The sequence below is a fragment of the Cryptotermes secundus genome, unplaced genomic scaffold (genome assembly GCF_002891405.2).
Source record: "Cryptotermes secundus unplaced genomic scaffold, Csec_1.0 scaffold75, whole genome shotgun sequence".
NCBI lineage: Eukaryota > Metazoa > Arthropoda > Insecta > Blattodea > Kalotermitidae > Cryptotermes > Cryptotermes secundus.
This window is the reverse complement of record NW_019737390.1, coordinates 470,500-494,829: the sequence shown is the minus strand read 5'-3', so window position 1 is coordinate 494,829 and position 24,330 is coordinate 470,500. Positions and strand designations below refer to the sequence as shown.

General features: G+C 42.9%; 1 protein-coding gene across 1 annotated transcript in view; it reads right to left on the bottom strand.

Moving 5' to 3' along the window:
- Positions 1–493: 493 nt before the first annotated feature.
- Positions 494–24,330, bottom strand: part of LOC111870253 (elongation of very long chain fatty acids protein AAEL008004) — a 25,495-nt gene continuing 1,658 nt past the window's right edge. The window contains exons 2-8 of the mRNA XM_023862370.2: positions 13,790–13,872; positions 11,596–11,786; positions 11,185–11,268; positions 9,697–9,753; positions 4,579–4,684; positions 3,143–3,279; positions 494–902 (exon numbers count right to left, since the gene is read on the bottom strand). Of these exons, the coding sequence (XP_023718138.1) occupies positions 738–902; positions 3,143–3,279; positions 4,579–4,684; positions 9,697–9,753; positions 11,185–11,268; positions 11,596–11,786; positions 13,790–13,850 (801 nt within the window). The 5' untranslated portion in view covers positions 13,851–13,872 and the 3' untranslated portion in view covers positions 494–737. The remainder of the gene's footprint in view (positions 903–3,142; positions 3,280–4,578; positions 4,685–9,696; positions 9,754–11,184; positions 11,269–11,595; positions 11,787–13,789; positions 13,873–24,330) is intronic.

The following is a 24,330-nucleotide window of genomic DNA, read 5'->3' as shown; positions in this document are numbered from 1 at the left end:
TGTCATAATAAATAAATTTATTATTCGAGATTACTGGGTTTTCGAACTTTCTCTATCTGCGGGTATTATAAATAACCCAGCGTTTCGGAAAGTGTTTAAGTTTTCGAAAAATTATGTTGTTTACAATGCCGTACGATCGATAACTTAGAAAACTCAACAATTCCGAATGAAACACATCATCGTCAGAACCCTTTAGAATCGCCAAGTTACACTTAATTACCGTATTTACGCATGTATAGGCCGCACATTTCTTGCCAAAAATTCAAGAAGAAAACTGAGGTGCGGCTTATATTCGAAATATTCGAAATCACATTTCATAAAAAAAAATTAACGTTGCCAAATTTCGGAATAATTTCTACTCCTGAAATAATATTCCAAGAAAATTATTTTTTCTATAATTTCTGTCTGAAAATTGTGCTGCGGCCTATACATGCGTAAATACGGTATAAGGATAACCCGAGCGATGGAATGCCTTTCCCTAGTGCAGATACTGTTGCTAAAGTCCTTAACGATCCTAGATGACATTTCTAGGAGACCAAAACTTTTCTCTATCAGTACAGATGGTCCTCACATTCTCTGAAATGATTATGAAAAAAAAAAAGGATCATTGAAACTCCATATAAGTGGTGAGAATGATGAAAGGAGAGATGTTACAGACACGGGCCTGGGCCTGGTGTTCGAGTATCGAAAGCCGAGCACTGTGTGGCTGCGAGTGTGTGATTCCTTTCCGGAATTTTTCATCCTAGCTTTTCTTTCTTCTTGTAGGCTTTTCGATAGAAGTCTGAGAAGAGGTAGAGGAAGATGATTACGTTGCTGATGAAGAAGAAGGTCAAGGCCTTTGGGAACTTGCAGTCGTAGGCCAGAAGGCAGAGCAGGTACGTGAGCATGATGCAGAACTGCACCTGTACAAAATTCATCACCAAACTTTAGAATTTCTTAAACAATCTTCATTCTTCGCTTCCTGTCCATCAAATAACAGAATAATTAAATTAAAATCTGAGCCATAGCAAACTCATAGCTGGGTTATCTGTACACTAAGATGGCTGTTTTTAACGTATAATCTCGTAACGCAAAGCAATGCTTGTCGACAGACTCTTATGTTTCTCTTAGAAATTGGAATTTGTCGACAGATAATTACTACATAAGATTTTCAGTTTATGTTATATTTCTGAAAACACGAACTTTGTTACGTAGTTGGGGGTAGATGACTCTTGATAATGAGGATTCCTCGTGGATTCTACGGTCAGAATTATATAATAAAATATTAAAGTTCATAATATTATATTAATATGAACAAGAACTGCTGCGAATACTAAAAGGAAAGTACAGGATGATAAGTAACAATATATTTAAAAGGATCTGAACCCGTAAGTAAAAGTAAAGGTATCCCTGTAAAGGCCATGGAGGATCATAGGGTTATGAGATTTTGAGGCTCCTGCATTTTCTATAGATAATCGGCTCGCAGATGGCGGTAAGGGTGTCAGCCTTACGCACCGGCCGCCCCTTACCCCCAGGAATATTCGTGGTACTCATTTTTGTTAGAAGCTGAGTCGACCCTCGGGCCACAATGCTGCCGGAATGATTAGGTAAATTGAAAATATCCATTTTTGATTTGTTTCATTCTGGTCCGTCACACTAACAATTACAAATATGAATTACTCCGTCCAATGTGACCTGTAAGTGTATTACTACATGAAAAACTTAACACCCTTACATGTTTCGGTCTCTGCGGACCATCTTCAGAGGGCAAACATCACTACAAATAGGAACAGTAACAACAGCACAGCAGCCACGAGCAAACCCTGGGAGATATAAAGAACCTCCACATCAAGATAGCCAGGTGGCACAATATCTGCCCCATACAAGAGGGACGATGGGAGGACGAACACAAGCCTGCATGGTTTATGAATTTTAATTATTGACAATGAAAAAATTTTTAATTAGCCTCAAGAAATTTTAAATAGTTTTTAAAAACTTACATTCCCAGGAAACAACTGTGTTTGTGAAATGTTCTATTTTGTGTACTATGCATTGTAACATATAAGTGTACGTACTTTATATCTAAACAACTTATGTGATGGTGGTTTCCTATTTGTAGTGATGTTTGCCCTCTGAAGATGGTCCGCAGAGACCGAAACATGTAAGGGTGTTAAGTTTTTCATGTAGTAATAAACTTACAGGTCACATTGGACGGAGTAATTCATATTTGTATTTGTGAAAATATCCACCTCATCGGGATTCGATCCCGCGATTTTCGGGCTTGTAATATAGTGCCTCAACCAATTACGCTACCGCGTGTCCCGAACCAGAATATGTTCAATAATAATTCAAGATGAATGAAGTGACTGAGGAGAACAGTAAGAGGCACTTCATGATTCACGCTCTACCCTTGATAATACTTATGTACTGGTAGCGGAGCTAGAAGTCTGAATTTAACTCGAGAAAACACATTGATATAAAGTTTTGAAGAGAAATTCGTCTGTACAAATTTTATGTTTTTGGACATTATCCATCGTCGTATCTTTATCTAAAAAACCGTCCTGATTATTTTTGAAATTGTGTTTTGAATAATAAACAGGACGGCTTTTAGATAAAGACAAAGACGATGGATAATGTCCAAGAACATAAAATTTGTACCAATGTACCATCGTCACAATTATTTTTTAATTTTTCTGTTACATGTTCACTTCGGAGATCGAGTCAGAAGATGGGAATGCATTATTGTTGTAGCTCCTGCTGATAGGAACTAGACCGAATTGAACTGCAACAGAATTACTATGATGAGTTCTTAAGTTTTGGAATGGCCGCGCCATAGCTCAAGTGGTTAGTCGCTGGCTTCCCACCGCGGAGGCCCGGGTTCGATACCGGGTCTGGTCAAGTGGGATTTGTGGTAGACAAAGTGGCGCTGGGGTAGGTTTTCTCCGAATACTTCGGTTTCTCCTGTCAATCTTTATTCCACCAAATTTCCCCATCATCATAATCACCCGGGGCAGGCTACAATATGTCAATCAGTGGTCGCTGTACCGAGTGGACCCAGTTGGATTCAACCCCCCACTAAACGAATTAAATTAAATTAATTAAAAGTTTTTGAATCAACTAATTTGACAAGGAATTATCTACATGAAGCAGATGAGCATCTCACCAGTTGTATCCAAGTCATATACTTCTTCCACCACAGATATTTCTGGTACTTTGGGCCCATAGCTGCCACCATGTAGTAGAAATACATCACCACATGCACCACTGAGTTGAGAAACCCGATCACCAGTCCTTGTTCACCTGCAAACAGGCATGGGTCAGTACCTCAGCTTTCCTATGGGATGCGTTTTACACTCTGGTAGGGCGTTATGACCCACGAAATCGGCTGGACTCAGGAAAATTCAAATTAAATTCTCTTCAAAAATCAGTTCACTAGCCTGCATACAAGCTCGCTCAATTTCCATGCTTCTGCTTGCATAAGCCAGTAGTCCCAGCGTAAAGGACAGATCGAAAGTACCGGTATCTCTTACTGAAAACATGCATAGCTCAGCGAAGTCACAGATAATGGGAATGTTGTTATGAAACACAACAAAAGCCCTACCTGCGGTGTTTTCATATCATTACAGGTCTAAGTGAGTAGCACATACATATCTTGTTCCGTGGGTTCCCTATTCGAGTCCCAGAAGGCGGGTGTTCCGAATCGTATTTGCAGTATTTAGTTACATGAGGTACAAAAAACTTCGTGGTTTTAGTCCCCAAGCGAACTATACCGACCGAGCGACCGCCGCTTGTCGGCGAAGTTAGTGCCAACTTCAGCGGATAGAGGGTGTCGCGTGGTCAGCGCAACGAATCCCCACGGCCGTTAATCTCGGTTATCTAGACCGGAGCCACTATTTCCTTGAAAAGGCTCCGCAATTAACCTCACGAGGCTGAGTGGACCTTGTTTCAGACCCACTACTTCTCACAAAATCTGGTAGCGCCGGGAATCGAACTCGGACCTCTGGATCTGTAGCCAGGAACTCTGACCACTAGCCCACAGAGGAAGTCTCACATGAGGTATATATGAGGCGTCATATCACCTATTTCTACTTATTCGTCTCCTCAGAATTAACGATGTAATTTATGGACTTTGTTACAAATTCTGCAGTTGTCGGTTTAATATACGACAGCATATAAAATGAGTATAGACCTCTTTCAGGTCTATAATTTTTGCTATAGTTACTTGTTTAACTTGTCTGTACATCAGATGAATAAAATTAAACCAGTATTCATACCATTGCGCATAACAGGGCTTCCAAAGGGCTAATCTGTACCACAAAAAAACATTTTTCCCAAGTCTTCTATTGTAATGTACATTTTCCGTAGCTACTATATTTAAAAGAAATTCATTCAATGGTTGTGGAAATATAGGCATGGGCCAACGACGGGCCGATGGTCTTCGTTTCGAGCTTTAAGCATAGAAAATTGTGTGATCTGAGCCGGCAACAACTTGGAATATGAACGTTGCTCCTATAAACTTAAATTAATCTAAGACTCGGAGATGTGTCATGTGATACATTTCAAAGTGTTAGGAACTCCTCGGAAGTTAGAGGTTCTCACCTGGCAGAAATTTGAGGTATCCCCAGGAGAACAGAGCAGTGATTGTGTGGTGATACACGTGCAGAAACGTCACCTGATTCTGTTTCTTCCTTAGAACGAAGAACACCTGCAGAAAATAAAATTCAGTTATACCATTATAAAGCGATCTTTGATTTTTGTTGTTTTGTTTTAACGAAGGGTGAGATTGCCCGTAATATTTGGAATGATATAAAAACTACCCCTCATTTTGACCTCCTCCATTCACGATTGTCGCTATCGGACAAGTTCAACAGTTACAAGAACGTGATTTGTAAGAGAAGATATTGTATTCTGGCATTCCGTAGTTTCCGATGTGTCCGTTATGCTGCGCTGCATTAGCTTAAAGTAAATTACGTCTCATTAGGAGGATCTGGTGTGATGCACAGAACAAAGTCATTCAGACTAACATGACGACTTTCGACAAGTGTACAGTTTACTATATTGTACTCAGTGTATTCATAATTTGTATTTGTTTTTGCCCATATATAAATTTATTGAGTTAACCGGGGTAGTTCAGTCGGTATAGCGACTGGCTACGGGCTGGGCAACCAAGGGATCGGAGTTCAAGTCCCAGTAGGGTCAGAATTTTCTCTTCTCCATATCGTCCAGACCGGCTCTTGGGCCCACCTAGCCTCCTATCCAATGGATTCCGGGGGACCTATCCCCGGGAGTAAAGCGAGAGGGGCGTGAAGCTGACCACTCACCTCGAGCTAGTGTCGAAGTCAAGAAAATATGGATCTGTAAATCCACTCCCCCACACGCCTTCATGGCGTAGTGCTTAATTAGTTAAGCATACGGACAAGTTTATAAATTTTTTTAATTCCCTAATTACATAAATTTTCTTGATGCAGCTGTTGTGGTGTGCACAAAAAGACAATCGAAAACTGTAAGACTAAAACCAGACGAGTTTCTTTTGGAACACACAGTAAAGCCTGTCTGTAGATTCAATACAATGTATGAGTTTATTGTTTAAATGTCCATTATCATCGTACAAATGTTTATCGGGAAGGATTTTTTTTTATTTCTAGTGTCGTGGGACTAAGTCCCTTGTACTGCGGCCACTTCTGGCCTATTGTACCAGCCCCAGATGATAGGTGAGGGTGATTATGGATCAATTGGTGGAATGAAGATTGGCAGGGGAAACCGAAGTACTCGGAGAAAACCTGCCCGGCGCCACTTTGTCCACCACAAATCCCACATGACCAGACCCGGGATCGGGAAGCCAGCGACTAACCGCTTGAGCTATGGTGCGGCCCATCGGGAAGGATTAGTTTTGGTGAAAGTTGTTTTTAGTGGTTTTTACAAAAGACCTCTGGCTTCGAGCTGTGCCACAATGATGAAAACAGCAACACGAGTTTGCCTGGCCACGTATCGATGTGACGACTCGCCTCCGTCTAGGGACGGTGCTGACCAGCACTCCCTTCGCCCTTACTGCAGTAAAGTAGCATTGGTTGTTAGTCCTGTTGCATCTGATGCAGAAGTTCAGGAAAGAGGAATTCAAGTTCGGCTGCAGATATTTTTTTTTGGATATTACATGATATTTTATTATCTGTGGTCTAGTGGTCAGAGTTCCTGTCTAGAAATTCCCGGCGCTACCAGATTTTCTGAGTAGTGTATCTGGAACGGGGTCAACTCAGCCTCGTGAGGATAATTAAGGAGCTATTTCAAGGAAATATCGCCTCCGGCCTAGAAAACCGAGATTAACGGCTGTGGGGATCCGTTTCGCTGACCACGTGACACCCTCTATCCGCAAAAGTTAGCGGCGGTCGCTCGGTGTGTATAGTTCGCTTGCGGACTACAAGCCATGGAGTTTGTTTTTATACTACTTTTTCCCAGTGGTTCTTCCAGCCCGTTCAGGGCCCTGGCCTATTATTCAGTTCCGTAATCATTTTTCACAGACGGTATGACTCCTTAGACGAGTGATCAGCTCGTCGCAAGGCCTCTACCTAAGAGAGGAAAACAGAAACACAAAATATACGAATATACACACCAAAATCCATGCCTTGAATGGTATTCGAACCCACAATCCCACTGTTCGAGCGATCGAAGACAGCTCATGCCCTAGACCGCGCGGCTACTGTGACCGGCTTAAATAATATAATTTTTTAGTTTCTTGGGGTTGGGTGAGACAATCCACGTAGTACGTCGGTCTCTCTTTGGCCTATTGTACCAGCCTCGGATGATAGATGACGAGTGGAAGCAGTCGGTGGAAGGAGAATTGGCAAGGGATACCGAATTACTCGAAGAAAACCTGCCCAAGTGCCACTTTGTCCACCACAAATCCCACATGACCTGTCCTGTGCTCGAACCAGGGCCGCCGCGGTGGGAAGCCGGAGCAAACGCCTAAACAATGGCATGGCCTAATTTATATTATACTCGTGTATAATATAGAGCATATAGGACCTGTTGCATTTGCAAGTAAACTGAACTGCAACTTTAGGGAGCGTGGTGGACTGAGTTTACAACTGCACAAAAGAAAGTCTAGTCCAACGAACTCCAGACTGGGCATGAATCAGTGCTAGTAATATCGTGTAAGAGTCAGTTATTAATATTATTACCCCTGTCTTCTCTGTCTATAATTATGTCTAGTTAACACAGATACCTGATAATCATGGAAGCATTTCAAGTACCGGTATAGAATTTTTCTCGCGACGTCCTGTGGTTAACGGCCAGTTAGAATATATGACATAAACACCGTCCCAAATGCAACAATTTATTGTAGTTCTTTTGTCTTGCCCTCTTCTACACTACATGTTTCGGCTGCAAACGGCCATCATCAGGTGTATGCACTTACGTAGCTGTTACACTGCATCTAGTTTAAAATTTAAAACCATATATCGTATAGAGTGCAACAGGATGTTTAAATATAATATTGTAGGCCAGTTAGAAATAGCTCCATCCGGCATGCGAGTAAATGTGATAACCACTCTCTACTTCAAAGTGTTATAAGGCGTGTGACTTTATAACTCTGACCTTCTTTGTGTTCTTAGTCTGCGCTCAAGCGTGGCGACGTTTTCATCTTTTCTCGTGTAATACCTAAGGATCCCATTGATCTGGTTCTGTTTGTCCCATAAATAAGTATGCCAGAGTATCACTCTCTGACCTCATAGTCTACTGGTCACCTCTTCTTTACACCGTAACATTAACTACATAGTGTCACGCTGTAATGGCGGAGGTAGACATTTGAGTTGTAGCTAATAAAAATTCGAAATCTGTAGTTTTGGCAATTCATTACACTCCCTTCCGCCCCAGCTGAGTAAAAGGGTGAACGTCTTACCTAGTGAAGGGCTATCTTAATTACTGATATGTTGGGATTTTGGACTTTATCCATCGTCCTGGTTTTTATTTGTTATCTTAAAAACCAGGACGATGGATAAAGTCCAAAATCCCAACATATCAGTGTGTTATACACTATCGTCAGAATCCTATAGTAACTACTATCTTAATTATATTGATTACGTACAACCTTCTACTGCAATTCAATTAGGATAACATGGCCTCCTGAAAAGTACAGTTTTACAGTTTTACAACGCCACAGAAACAAATATAGAGCACAGTGTTGCAATGAATATAAATTGTAAGAAGGCGCTAATTAGAATCTATAAAATATGGATCCATACTTGCGATATGCATACATTTGAGTGCAAAATGCTGTGACAGAGACTTATTGAATTTATTTGGAATTGCATGTGTTATTCGACAGTAATGTAGAGAATTGTTTACTGAAGATTTATTTTATTTCATTTTTCTGTCATTTATTATTTTAGAGGTGTAGCTCTCCCTCACAGAAAAAGAGTCCCTTAATGCAGCATGTCTCTAATATCTTGTTACTATTTCCTACATCAAGTAGAAAGATAATGCTTCATAAAAGCCGGCCGGACTTGGCCGGTAATAGGTACCGTATACAATATATAGGAAAAATAACGACAGCTCTGTTCTCGTCTGTAAAGGCGCGTCAACATTACTCGTGTTCGTTGGGAGACTCGTCTGGCTTTTACTTGTGCCCGTAAATCTTCGTCCACACTACTTCAGTTGCTCGCCAGGCTTCGGCGCGTGAGGGTCCGTATATTTACTCGTGGTATGTATAGGATGTAGTCGTATCTTAATTTATTGCCTATAGTTTTTAAATGAAAAATTTAAAATTTGCTTGGCTCGTAACTTGTCATATCGTCCACATTACTCGACAGCATAGCGAGTCGCACGAGCACGAGCACGAGTAATGTGGACGCGCCTTAATATCGTAATAGGTCAGCTTCATAGATTTTTATTGCTAGTGGGGTGGGACTGAGTCCCTTGTACTGCGGCCATTTCTGGCCTACTGTACCAGATCCTGATGATAGGTGAGGGTGATTATGGAGCAATTGGTGGAATGAAGATTGGCAGGGGAAACCGAAGTGCTCGGAGAAAACCTGCCCCAGCGCCACTTTGTCCACCACAAATCCCACTTGATCAGACACGGGATCGAACCCGGGCCGCCGCGGTGGGAAGCCAGCGACTAACCGCTTGAGATATGGCGCGGCCAGCTTCACAGTTACTGATAATTTGTTGATGAAAGTGAGAACACTGCATTATGACAGATGCAATGCTGCAACATCAGATCTCGTATATTTTAAGTACGTAGCATTCAGTTAGCGAGGTTGTTCCTGTACCTAGCAGTAGGCTCGAAGATGTGTTCAGAGAGCCTTGCTTTAGGTTTAGGCACCAGATGCAGGTGAGTGGTCTGCTTCCGGTTAAGCCGATTTGCTCCCTGGCTAGGAGGAGGTTGGGTGAGCCCAGGAGTCAGTCTGGGCGTGGTATTTAGAACAAACAGCGCTATCTGTGTCAGAATGGAACGTGAGTTGTTCCATTCTCAACGAGGAACTCCTCCTCAGGGCTCCTTTCTAAACATTGTTACTTGTCATTTCAAACAGTCTGAGGCAGGAGTTTCCTGAAACTGTTCTTGTCAGAGGTTACACCGAGGCATTCGTGTATAGACCTACTTTCTACTGAAAATTCTGTATAGTGAAGAAGGAACTTGAAGTTCTGACCCAGGTCGCAGCTTCATGGCACCTACAAATATTTTGTTGGCATAATTATTTATCACCTATATTTGAAACTTACCGTATCTAATAGTTCAATTATTTTCGAAAAGAAGTACCACCATGCACCATTAGAAATCTGAAACAACAACAAAAAAATTAGGAAGAGACGTTAACATGATTCATAGTAAAATGTGAGACTAGTTAATTGTGGTACATGGAAGGCGCCGCTAGACGTGTTACCTGTACAACTGACACGAAAGTAACACAGTGATTCAGGGGCATGACCAAGAAGTTTCTAAGCCGGATACACATTTTGGCTTACTGCCTTGACTTAAGAGCGTAATGTAACACGTGTGTGCGGTTTTACTGTACTGTTCTCCCTTGTTGGGTTCGCGGCGCGGTCAATCCACCCATATGTCCGTTTTGCAGCGAGCATCAAAGCAGTGGCGGCTCGTAGCTAAAATTAATGGGGGTCCTGCTCCAGAAGCGCACAGTTCCATACAAAGATTTGGCTACTGACATTAAGCTTAAGGATTATATAGTGTATTGTACAAGTATAAAGAAAGAATTAAAGAAAAAAGGACTCATTATATAAATGTTATCGATAATATCATGTGGAAATTGGGGGGTGCTGCAGTTCCGCAGGCCTATACACGGGCCGCCCCTGCATCAAAGAATACCACATTGTAGTTGCACGTGTGACCACTTCTGTGGTCTAGTAGTCAGAGTTCCTGGCTACAGATCCAGGTTTTCTGAAAATTAGTGGGTCTGGAACGGCGTCCACTCAGCCTCGTGGGGATAATTGAGGAGCTATTTCAAGGAGATAGCGGCTCCGGTCTAGAAAACCGAAATTAACGTCCTTGGGGATTCGTTGCGCTGACCACGCGACATCCTCTATCCGCTAATGTTGGCACTAACTTCGCCGACAAGCGGTGGTTCCTCAGTCGGTATGTAGTTCGCTTGCGGACTGAAGCCACGTACTTTTTTTTTTGTTTGTAGTTGTACGTGTTTCTGCAAGCGTTCGCCTGTTGAAAACCGTTCCTAATTTTGACCAGGTCATTTCTCCACTCTTTTTTCTATTCTATTTTTTGTTCATTGTGATTTTCGATGAAGTGGAATGCGAAAACACGTTAACATTCATAAAACTGTACAAAGCTAAGTCTGTTCCCTGGGATCCGACACAACATAAGTATTATAACAAACACATGAAATGCGACGTTTTGGAGAAATTAGTAAAGGCTGTGGGCTTATGGAATAATTCGGCGGGTTGCCTGCTTCGGTATTTTGAAAAGGTATTGCAGGCTACGAATCGCTAGTAACCATTCCTCTTCTCCTCCATTCGTGCTACTTGCCCTGCCCATCTCATCCTCCTTGACTTGATCATTCTAATTATACTTCGAGAAGAGTACGAGTTATGAAGCTGCTCATTATGCAGTTTTCTCCAACCTTCTGCCACTTCATCTCTCTTCGGTCCAAATATTCTCCTCAACACCCTCAGTCTATGTTCCTCTCTTAATATCAGAGACTCTCACATATAATATATGACTTAAGAGCATGTTCTACTTACTGCAATTGAGAATGGATTTCTGTGAAGTTCTACTGGATGACAGCCGTTTTTAAATATGTAGGACATAGCACCAACCCTGAAAGGCTGAAACACATAAAGTAGGTTGTTTTCATATGTGTTACTGAGTCTTTAAACTTATCGCTCACTGTATCTGGTACGATGACGTTAGCATACCGGGACTCTTACGCCCATTTCTGGTGGTTGTGCCGAATTTTACTCACAGAAGAGGAACGAGCTCACATCGCAGACGTAAATATCCGTCTCTTACACACACACACACACACACAAATCTATACAGACTATATGCACATGTAAAGTTACATGATCTGCAGGTTCGGTGCACAAGCAAGCAAACTGTGGGCCTGTGGAGCACGTGATCATGATGGACAAGAGCATCCGCAGTATACGTACCATAGTACTGAGCCAGAGGCTGAATATGACTTGATAAAAGTTGTATGCGACAAGGATCCTTTGGAGATTGAACGCCTTCCGTGTGGCCATTAGCTGAGGTCCTAGCTTCAGAACGAAGTACAAGTAGAAGACCAGAATTAACAGAACTGGCATAGGGCTGCTCATGAGGAACCATGAGTCCACCATTGGGTCTGAAACACAAGACAAGCACAGCACCACAGAGTAAGTTCGCTCGAATCGAGACCTTTGTGATTCGTTTTGGGAGGCATCCGGTTCGAATCTCGGTCAGGACATTGACGATTGTCGAGGCTTCCCTCCGTCTGTCGATACAAATTCTGTCTCTAATTATACTGCGATCGCTTCTTCTATATTTTTCCAATTCGTTTTCCACATCCTGTCATTGGACAGTATATATAAAAAGCCAACCACACTCGTTGGCCCTCCTTAAGGTCAGTCTTTTCTGACGGGCCCGACATAGATGAGGCCTCCCGCCCTTCCAACTGAGGACAGAAAGAGTCTCTGTTCTCGAAACGTCGTGTTGTTCAGAATACTGGATGATGGGCAAAGTGTAAAACTTCAGTAAATTTGACTTATTTTCACAACCGCCAGAACCCTTCAGAACCGAATGATAAAAATACTCAGTGACCACCTCACTTACCCAATTTCAATTCGTACATCTCGGGCCCACCCAACCTCCTATCCAATGGGTGCCGGGGGCTCTTTCCCCGGTATTAAAGCGCCCGGGAAGTGAAGCTGACCACTCACCTCCAACTAGCACAGAGGTTAAGAAAACGTGGGTCTGTACATCCGCTCCCCCATACCCCTTCACGGTGTAGTACTTAGTTAAACACAATGACAACTTTACCTTTACAGATCTCGGCTGATTAGATGTTTCTATGACAGCTAAATTTTTCGCGCTGTCGCCATAGTCAAAATTGTTAACGTATATGTAAAACAATTGATTCTCACATGTTTATCCATAAACTACCTCTATATATCCCTAGCTCCAACAGTCGCCATTATATCGAAAATTACGTGAATATGTCTATACACCTTACGCGGTAAAGATCTTATTAATTTACACTCTATAAAAATGAATGAAGTCTTACCGAAAGCTGCACTGTATTTCAAACAAATGTCACCACGTAAATTGTAATGACTGTGCAACAGATGGCTCTCATATCGATCACATGTGACGCTCAGGAATTAATTGCTATCATTGTTAACCGTAAGTTAGAAAGTACACCGTTTAATGCCGCTACTAGTTCTAAGTTTCATTTATTTATAATATATTTAATGCCGTTTTCAGTAGTTTACATTATATAATATCGAATATTAGACCGATAAATAAATAAGTAGTCGACGAAAATATGAAGGAAATGGCATTTGCTTAATTTAAAGCAATGTCCCACATTTACTTTGAGGGAATGAGGATACCGTATTTACGCATGTATAGGCCGCAGCACAATTTTCAGACGGAAATTATAGAAAAAATAATTTTCTTGGAATATTATTTCAGGAGTAGAACACCCTGTATTACTAATTATGAATATATATTTTTTTAAATGAAGTGTGATTTCGAATATAAGCCGCGCCCCAGTTTTCCTCTTGAATTTTTGGCAAAAAATGTGCGGCCTATACATGCGTAAATACGGTATTTACGAAAGGTGTCAGTCAGGATTGTGGGTATTGGGCACAAGACGGGAATTTCATGAAAAATCTCCCGTTGAAATGAAGCGTATCAAGGAAAGCTCAACCACTGAACACAGGGAGTTGCTTCTCCGTGGAAAGCCCCCAATCTTCAAACTGATGTCACATCCATATGACGCCTATAGTTAACCGTACTTTCTTGTAGTTTCCCAGAGTATTCATGGCGCTAGTGCTTAAGCACAGGGCAACTTCAGCTGAAGTCTCACGGATAACATTGATGCTTTGATAGCATGACACAAAACAGAGAAATTTACAGTGAAATATATCGAATCTGTTATAGTATTATTTGTATTACATAATCAAAATCATTTCCTCCTGCAATTTTTTGACAAAATTTGACAAAATACAATCACAGTATGGTGCTGTTCGACCTCAGGATTAAGCAGCATATTAGTTTCCTACGACGTCCGTGTGCTGGCTTCAGTTACGTCAAGATTTTTACTGGCGGCAAGCAACGTTTCATAACGCGTGACGCGTGACTCACCTTTCTTTGATTGCAGGATCTCATTGTAATTGTGCACCACCAGATGCATTAAGCCCGCCATGGCCGATACCAGGGATTGTTGTCTGAAACACAAGTATGAACATTGTAGCGATTTGAACACGAGGGAAAACACAATGAATACTGTGATATGAGAACAAACTTTATAGCTATTGGAACATGCGGGAAAACACAATGAATACTGTGATATGAGAACAAACTTTATAGCTATTGGAACATGAGAATGAACACTATTGCGACTAAAACATGAGGACAAAGATTACGGTTGCTGGAATATAAGAAACTTTATAGCTATTGGAACATGGGGACGAATATTATAGCTACTAGAATATGAGGGTAAACATTATAACTACTGGAACACGAGAACGTACGAGTACATTGTAGCTACTGGAACGTGACGACAGACATTAATTAGAGTTACTGGAAAATGAGGAAAACATCATAGCTACTGGAATATGGGACGAACATTACAGCTGTAATCACTCACTCATGGAGCTGAGCCCTTCTTGAGAAGCCGCCAATCGTGCAGATACTCAAGAAATTCCCAGGATTTTATAGAACCCACTTCATGAAAAGAAGCAAAATGGCGATATGTGGTCTGCATATCTAAATTTACTCAGTATGATTCATGTGATTGCTAAGCACTGTTTGGGTTATGACGTCATCGTGTCTGCGCGGAATTGTGTTTACCGAGCCGTTGTCTAGAAGCGGGTTGCATAACCCCGTTGTTCCATTGATGTATGTAGCATGTACTAAGGCGCGTCCACATTACTCGTGCTCGTGCTCGTGCTCGCGAGTAATGTAGACGATATGAAAAGCCACGAGACAAAAAATTAAAAATTTGTAATTTAAAAGCTATAGCCAATAAATTGAAACACGTCTACAGCCTATACACACTACTGGTAAATATACGGATCCTCACGCGCCCGAAGTTTGGCGAGCAACTGAAGTAGTGTGGACGAAGATTTACGGGCACAAGTAAAAGCCAGACGAGTCTCCCGACGAGCACAAGCCTAGTGAGCACGAGCACGAGCACGAGTAATGTGGATGCGCCTTTACTTAGAAAGAGCTATTTCTATGGCTCAACCGTTCTTGCACAGAGCAAATATGCCGCAACATTTACCTATTACAAAGACCAGTTTTCCATAAAGTCACGAATTTGTCAGAACCGTTAATCAAATTTTGGCGAAAGGTGATGTGACAGGTCGTTAAATGACGTCAGCTGGCTTCCTTCAGTTTTAGGCATGTTGACTGATATATAAAGCCTACTTTATACTCGTATAAAGCTGTAAATTGTCCTTTTAGTGTATGCGGTATAGCATTCACTAGCTAAAGAGTCTTCTGGGATGTGACGCTGTATCATTTTGTACCAACGCTTTGGACGAACCTGGTGCTCGTCTGTTCAGGGCGGGATACTGTGACGGTAGAGGCAGCAGGTTCCAGCAGTGCAACAGCGCGGTAGAGTGTACCACTCCGCGTCACGTGAACCTCAAGCCTCATATAATATTTTTATTTCTTCATGAGAAGAACTTTTTTTTTATTGCTAGTGGGGTGGGACTAAGTCCCTTGTACTGCGGCCACTTCTGGCCTATTGTACCAGCCCCAGATGATAGGTGTGGGTGATTGTGGAGCAATTGGTGGAATGAAGATTGGCAGGGGAAACCGAAGTACTCAGAGAAAACCTGCCCCAGCGCCACTTTGTCCACCACAAATCCCACTTGACTAGACCCGGGATCGAACCTTGGACCGCAGCGGTGGGAAGCCAGCGACTAACCGCTTGAGCTATGGCGCGGCCTTGGGAAGAACTTACGTACTGGGGAGTACTTTAATGAGCGGATTGTCAGATACATCCCACAATTTCTCACCGTCTCACCTAATTCTGGGCCATTATGGAGAGTGTATGCATAATTCGTACTGATAATTATAATCCGTCTTCATGCAAGATGTTATAGCCCTGGCTCCAATGACCCATTATACCGTGACATATAAATAAAATCACCTGCTGTTTTCTCGTATTCTATGAAAATATTGCCTTCAAAAGTGCTGCATAATTTTCGCAGTTCTGTTGCCAAATATAATAATATACGACGCCAGTGAAACCCCCACCTCACAATTTATCGCGTCCACAAGGTTGTTATGATCACAGAAAATTACGGAGTGTGAGGTTAGTGCTACGCGTAATGATATAAACATCGGTACTAGATTCTGTGGAAGTCGGCCAAGCGTTGAAAAGGAGGACATACTTAGATGGCTTGATGGTCTACTAAGTAATTCTTTTTCTGACGGAAATAGGCAGGATTGTGAGTTCATCACGCTCTGCGCATGTGCATACTCACCACCAACAACACCTGAGCCAGCTGATCAGTTTCACTCTGTTTGGTACGGATGCTATTACATTTATGATGATCATACGAAAATTATATTTCTCAATTTTTAACAATCAACAATAATAACAGCGGAAACATGATTTATGAGGTGTCGTTGGCATTAACATCGTAAAATCCAGTAATTGTGCCTTCTGTGCAAAGTCAAGAGCAAGAAGATTTTATAAAGTAATTCAAATTGAGTAATAAAAAGTAAAGGTCACACTGTAACAGGCAGTGGAGGCCCAAAGGGTTGTGAGATGTTGAGGTTCCCACATTTTCTAGAGAATCGGCTAATAGATGGCGGTAATGTCGTCAGCCTTACGCGCCGGCCGCCCTTTACTCCCAAGAATATTCCTGGTACTCATATCTGTTACAGGTTGAGTCTACCCCAGGGCCATAGTGCTGCTGGAAGGATTAGGTCAATTGAAACATTTCAATGGCCTCATCGGGACTTGAACCCGCGACCTTCCGGCTTGTAGCATAGTGCCTCAACCAACTGCGCTACCGCGGAGTATCAGACTAAATTTAAATACAGGCAGGCACAGCCAAGGTATAGAAAATGTAAATTCAGGAAAACATCAGTCCTATACAAATTTTACAAATGCAAAATATATTCTTTTCAACCAGTTGCGTAAATCGCTAGATTATATTTATTTTTTCCAAGAGAGCAAATCCTAGACAACAAACAATTTTTTTTTTCTGTGGCGCTACAGCCCCAATTTGGGCCTAGGCCTACCTCCATGAAACTCTCCGTTTCACTTCGGTTTACTAGGTCTTAAACATTCGGTAGGACTCCTTGGGCGAGTGATCAACTCGTCGCAAGGCCTCTACCTGTAGACAAACACAGAAAAACGCACACAAACATCCATGCCCTGAGTGGGATTCGAGCCCACGATCCCGGCTTCCGAGCGAGCGAAGACAGTGCATGCCTTAGACCGCTCGGCTACTGTGACCGGCAGACAACAAACTATACTTGCTGGAAATAGTCTTGTGTAGACGGGAATATAATAAATATTACGTATATTGACAATTGATACGTTTACAATGAGAAATCACTTCTGCTTTTACGTAAGAAATACAACAGAAACCATAAAATTTAAAGAATTAAATGTTGACTTTTTACAACAGAAATTATGAACTATGGACACTCATGCATTGTGATGACTTGTGCAGTTACACGTCATACACACATTTTACAAATATCTGTGGTAACCATAATACAACTATGGACATGCTCCGGTAAATACAGGCCTCTGTCCAAATAAGTGTACACAGCAGTTAGGATTAGGTACATCGTTCTGTACGCGTTGCGCGATGATAACATTGTGAAACAAAAACATTCAGTCGAGTATGTGCAAGCACAAGCATCGGTACAACAAACAGTGAGCGCATGTTTTATGATAATATGTCCGCGTGGGCTTCCCACCATGGCTGCCCGAGTTCGATCCCAGGTCATATCATGTAGGATATGATGTGGACAGAGTATCACTAGGGCCGTTTTTCTTCGGGTACTTCGGTATCCTCTGCCAGTTTTCATCCCACTAACTGCTCCTGCTCGTTATCATCTAACACAGCAGGAAAATTACCGGCTGACGTAGCAAGTGGACTCAGTCTCACCCCTCCCCATGAAGAAGCCTACACGTGTGCGCGGTAACTGCGAAAATACTGAACAAGTACTCGTGGACAGCCGACAAAGAATGTTATTCCAAGTTGGGTTGATAACGGAAAGAATATGACACACATAATATTGCGCACAATTTGCGCTTGGGTTCTTTGTGAAACCTAAACAATGGAAACAGGACGGTTCTGTCTCAAAATATCGTCCAGTCGCCGACTCTTGTGAATACGATAATGAGCTTTCTGGTTCACGAAATTAAGAGATTGTATTGTCCTGCTGAGCGAGTGTTAGTATCTCAAGAAGGATACTGTTCGACGGGTTTAGTAAGGACGTAAATTGCTTTCCAGTCCAGGACAGTAACATGAGGTTGCGTGAGGCATGCGATTCCTTGCAGCCCCCGAGATATTGTCCTGCTTTACTATCTTCACCAAAGGCTCTACGAGCGCCTATGCAGTGGTTACCAGGAGTTTCCTCTGCGATCAAAGCTGCCAGAATGTGCAGCAGACCTCTCATCTCCATCTTGTTGAGAGTTCCGGATCACTGACACCTCACCTCGACGTTCCCTATCCCTGTCTTCATGCTCAGAGAGGCGCACCTCAGGCTTGCTGGTGGTGTTCAGACGGGATGTTAAGTGTCGTTCCGAAACTTGGCGTACTCTTCCAAAGGGACGAATGCAGGTCAGAATCTTCAAGCGGGAGGAAAGAAAAGGAGGACAGAGAAAACGAAGGGGTAAATGAAATGCTTCATAATTTGTACTCTTCAGCAAATATTATTATGGTTATAAACTCGATAGGACATGAACGGTAAGAAATATAGCACGCATGTGGAGTGCTGTAATAAGTACATAAGTTTTAGTCCGAAAATCCTCAAGGAAAACGTTATTTAAAAGACCCAGACATAGATGAGATGTAGCTGACTCCATGGAACTGCATCCTTCTTGAGAAGGCAGTAGTTGCTAAGCCACACAGAATTCCAGTATTTTGTGGAACCCGTAGTTTCATTACCGTGTTCGCAAGAGACTGCCACTAGTCTCTGTCATGAGCCAGGTGAATCCATTCCACACCCTCATCTTATCTAAGATAAATTTTAATATTATCCTCCAATCTGCATCTAGGTCTTACGCAGATCGGAGGAAAACATGAAAATTAAAGACGTGCAGGTATGTTGTTAAGGCATGGTCTGGATTCAATTCGCTCTGAATGGCGTCCACTGGTTGGCCGTCATGATCAAGGTGATGAACCTTCTTGTTACAAAAATGACGGGAAATTTCTTGTCCTTCTGAACTCTTATTATCTTCCATGAACTTCGTGTTGTGAAAACATTCTAATGCTATTAGAACTTCAAAAATATTGAACTACTGGCTCAAAACTGGTTGTAAACTGGCCTCGCGGTCTAAGACTTCCCTCGCTCAAACACTGGGATCGTGGGTTCGAATCCCACTCAAAGCACGGATGTATGACTGCGTGTATTCTGTGTTTGCATATGTAGTGACCTTCCGATGGGCTGATCTCCCGTCAAAGGAGACCTAGCAACGGTCTTAGGATTAAGAAACTGAAGTGAAAGAAAACATTTCACTGGTGCTCTATGCTCCAAAGTGGGAGCAACAGGAAAATAGAGAGAGAGAAAGAGAGAGAGGCTGTAAACTGAGCACGAAGCTGGCGGTAATAACGTTTATTCTACTGAATGATGTCATGTACTTTTATTTATTGCTAGTGGGGTGGGACTAAGTCCCTTGTACTGCGGCCACTTCTGGCCTATTGTACCAGCCCCAGATGATAGGTGAGAGTGATTGTGGAGCAATTGGTGGAATGAAGATTGGCAAGGGAACCGAAGTACTCAGAGAAAACCTGCCCCAGCGCCACTTTGTCCACCACAAATCCCACTGGACCAGACCCGGGATCGAACCCGGGCCGCCGAGGTGGGAAGCCAGTGACTAACCGCTTGAGCAATGACGCGGCCTTTTGTCGTATACTTAGTAATGTTGCGAGTTCGTTGGTTGTCATGGACAAGTGACAGAATGCACGCAGATATGCTAAATCGATGCAAATCAACTGGACCTGATTCCAGGTATGTCCTTCGTAATTTTAGAATATAAGACAATCGGAACGCTTCAATTACAGCTGTACAATTGTGAGACTTCTGCCAAATGTAGGTCACATAAACACAAGCTATCCAACTATACGAAACGTAAGGTGCGACTGATGATTCAGACTACAATAGAAACTGTTAGACAGTAGTTGAAATTCTATGGTCTGAAGTTCACATGTCCTCAGTCTGTTTCCGGTTCCAGTTTCGTGAACATGAACCCACTGCCTTTGTGCAGACAGGTCATATTGTAATGTAAACTAGGTTTGCCCTCTTTCCTGGAATTGTCTACAATAAAGGACACCAACACAGAGACTGGGCTTTGTCCCTCAGTATGGATATTCGAGTACAATATTTATGTCTGAAATAAACCTTGCGGATAGAGGGTGTCGCGTGGTCAGCGCAACGAATCCCAACGGCAGTTAATTTCGGTTTTCTAGACCGGAGCCGCTATTTCCTTGAAATAGCTCCTCAATTATCATCACGAGGCTGAGTGGACCCCGTTCCAGAATAGACGTAATTATCTGTCTTATTTCGCCTTTTACTCGCGTGCAAGTGTTCCGAGTGAGACCTGAATTAGAGATTGCACGGACAGAGGGTGCATTCACAGTACAGATTGAAACGACTCTCCCGAGACCGTCTCTGCAATGATCCACAGTTACATTTTATATTGGTATGGGTGTGTATGTAAGCACACAGTATTGATATGAGCCCCTTTATTCTGAGAAGGAACCGAAATAATATCACGTGCTTAAAGCAGGCATACTCTACAGAAACAAAGTATCCGCGAAATTCCTTGTAAATCAAGGTACTGTGAGGGAAAGACCGCCAAGGTATAAGTTAAACATAAGAAAAGAGTCCAACCGTCCTTATACTGCTCCTCCCCCCCCTTGTCCTTTCCATTCTCCTCCATATCTCTCTTTCTCTGTTACGTAAATCATGCTTGGAGATATTTTGCATCGAGTGTACTTCCGCTGCTACGCTAAGACTAATAGGAAAATTACTGCCACGGAATTCGGACTCGAAAATAAAAGAGTATAAACAAAGGAAGACACGACAGAAACACAGCGTTCTCATGTTTTCCTTAAACATACATTCCCATGTTAACACAGGCCAACAACGTGCGGCATGTGCTCACTTCGTGGGCAGAGTACAGTGAATGATGGGCATGCGTGCATGTAGGAGCAGCAATGCAACCGCTTTCTCGGATACACGTATATCTGGTAGTCACCCTGACCAGGCGCTACATAAACTCAGTAGCGTAGTTGGTTGAGGCACTATGCAACAAGTCGCCGGTTCGAGACCCGATGAGGTCATTGGATTTTTTTTCAATTTATCTAATCCTTCCAGTCTCCCTATGGCCCTGGGTTCGACTTAGCCTCTAACAAAAATGAGCACCAGGAATCTTCCTGAGGGGTAAAAGGCAGCCGGCGCGTAAGGCTGTCAATCTTACCGCCATCTGTTTGCCCATACTCTAGAAAATGCGGGAACCTCTACATTCCACAACCCTATGAACCTTCATGGAATTTTACAGCGATAGCTGTACATTACGTTTTTTTACATAACCTCAGTAGTTGACTCACTGTCACAGAATAGTCAACGCATAAAGTTACATAAACCCAAGGGTGCGGTGGTGAAGTAATTTCATTTCAAGATGATATACGAGTAATTACAGCGATTTTAGAAGGACTGGGAAGGAAAGGAACCTGAGCAGCACTGACAGAGTAATGGGAAGTTATCCTAGCTGATACTGAACTCTTGCATCTTGGTTGCATTTAGATTAATCATCCACAGACCGGTATATACTCAACCGCAAGTATTTATTAATTGTATTTCACTATTGCGCCGCATGTTTCGGCATAAGTACGCCATCTTCAGACCCAACTAAGAACTACAAACGCAAAGAGACAATTGAACTTTGAGGAAACATATTGGAGAAAGCATTAATTTGACTGTGTTTGTAGTTGCTATCTGGTACGCGGCCTCCGTAGTCTAGGGGTAACGTTCACACCTCGTGACTCAAGGTAGCCGGGTTCAAACCCGGCGGAGGTCGTGGAATTTTTAAGGGCGGAAAAATTCAGGGAACAATTCCTCCGGGAGGGACTTTAAGCCGTGGGTCCCGTGTCGTAGCTTTAAGGGACGTAAAAGAACCTCATGTCCCAAGGGGACCTCTGAGCCAAATTCAGGAAATTTCCCGCCCAACAGTAGTCTCTAACGCCTCTGGTAGATGGGGGAAGCATCGAGATACCCCTGAGCCAGTAGAGGCCGAACTCGCTGGCTGAGTCCGGACTGATGGCACGCACCAGTACCGGTAGGATATAGAGACTGGTAGGATATCACAGGGGGACGCACAATGGACCAATATCTGGTCTAAGTGCATGGGGAAACCCACCCTCTCCAATAACAACAACTATCTGTGACTGAAAATTGTGTTCTGACACCGAAACATAGAGAAGAATTAGATTTTGCTCTATCTATCTGTCTATCTATCTATCTACCCTGTAGTCCTTGTGGACCTTGGCTGGTTTTTTAAGTTTCTTAATATACACACAGTAGGTAGGACCTCGTGGACGGGGGATCAGCCCATCGCAAGGCCGCTGCCTACACACAGAACAGCACAAACAGAATAAACGCACAGAGACATCCATGCCTTGAATAGGATTCGAACCCACGCTCCCAGATTTTGAGCGAAACACAGTTCGTACCTTAGACCGCGCGGCCGCTATGATGGGCTTCAAGTTCTGCTGAAGTATAGAAATAATGTTGATTGCATCAGTACTACACATAATCTAGTCATCCACACTACACTGCAAATTTAAGGCAGGATAGCGGCACGTTCTGAATACAGCGTCACTTGTGACGTGTGTCTGGAAGTGCCCTCAACAACGCCTCCATTCATGCGTGTGTCATTGATGAGAAACGTCCAAACAGGCCACACAGCTTTTAAGAAAAAAATATGCAGGACTGTATATGAACGATTTTCTCATATTTAATTGGGTGATACACGAAACTTGCAGCCGATGATTTTCCGTTAAATACCCTGCTAATTAAAATTGTCAGTGTTGGTGGTGAATGCTAAGGTAAGCCGTCAGTCTATACTCGCATCAATGCTATGCACATAGGTCCAGGACCAGCCAATATCAAGTGCGTGCAGTTGCGTGGAGACAACCTAAAGCAATGTGGCACAACTGTCTGGAGACAAAACCTATCGCAAGTGCATCTGCCTGTCTGGAGACACCCTAAAGCAAGGTGGCACAACTGTATGGAGACAAAACATATCGCAAGTGCGTCTGCCTGTCTGGAGACACCCTAAAGCAAGGTGGCACAACTGTATGGAGACAAAACCTATCGCAAGTGCGTCTGCCTGTCTGGAGACACCCTAAAGCAAGGTGGCACAACTGCATGGAGACAAAACCTATCGCAAATGCGTCTGCCTGTCTGGAAACACCCTAAAGCAAGGTGGCACAACTATATGGAGATAAAACCTATCGAAAGTGCGTCTGCCTGTCTGGAGACACCCTAAAGCAAGGTGGCACAACTGTATGGAGACAAAACCTATCGCAAGTGCGTCTGCCTGTCTGGAGACACCCTAAAGCAAGGTGACACAACTGTATGGAAATAAAACCTATCGCAAGTGCGTCTGCCTGTCTGGAGACACCCTAAAGCAAGGTGGCACAACTGTATGGAGATAAAACCTATCGAAAGTGCGTCTGCCTGTCTGGAGACACCCTAAAGCAAGGTGGCACAACTGTATGGAGACAAAACCTATCGCAAGTGCGTCTGCCTGTCTGGAGACACCCTAAAGCAAGGTGGCACAACTGTATGGAGACAAAACCTATATCAAGTGCGTCTACCTGTTACAGAAGGTTTAAAAATGAACTATATATTGTAGCGTGTTTCTTAGGCAACGCAACAAGAAATTTGTCCGGATTCTCGCGTTTGAGCGAATATTTATTGGACAATCACACTTTACACTCACAAGTACAATTATTCTCAATGCCCTTTAGACGTTCCCGCTTCACTATTACAATTTCTTGCACCGCTGATCTTGGTGAAGTGTCTTCTGCTCTGCTCGGAGCTCAACTGTCCTTGGTTCCTTGTCGGATACGAACCCTTCTGCTCTAGTCGGTCGGATAAGAACTCTGCTGGTCTCTCTCTTGCCGAATACGAACTGTTATATCTTGCACTCGGACTGAATATGGAATACCTTGTCGAATGGTTAATTTCGCCCGCTGCTACGCAACGAACGCCTCAAACAATGGGAACCCCACTGTTAGACTTTCACTCCGGGGGCAACAATTTCCTAGGCTTCGCCGCTGCCTTAGAATTGCTAGCCGCTGACTAGTATTAGACGTCTTATAGTCCGGCTTTCAGGCAGCACGTCACTGTATATATACAGAGTGTTTCACGACTTTAGGGCATAACTGCAGGAGGTGATTTCCTAGGTCTTTGTG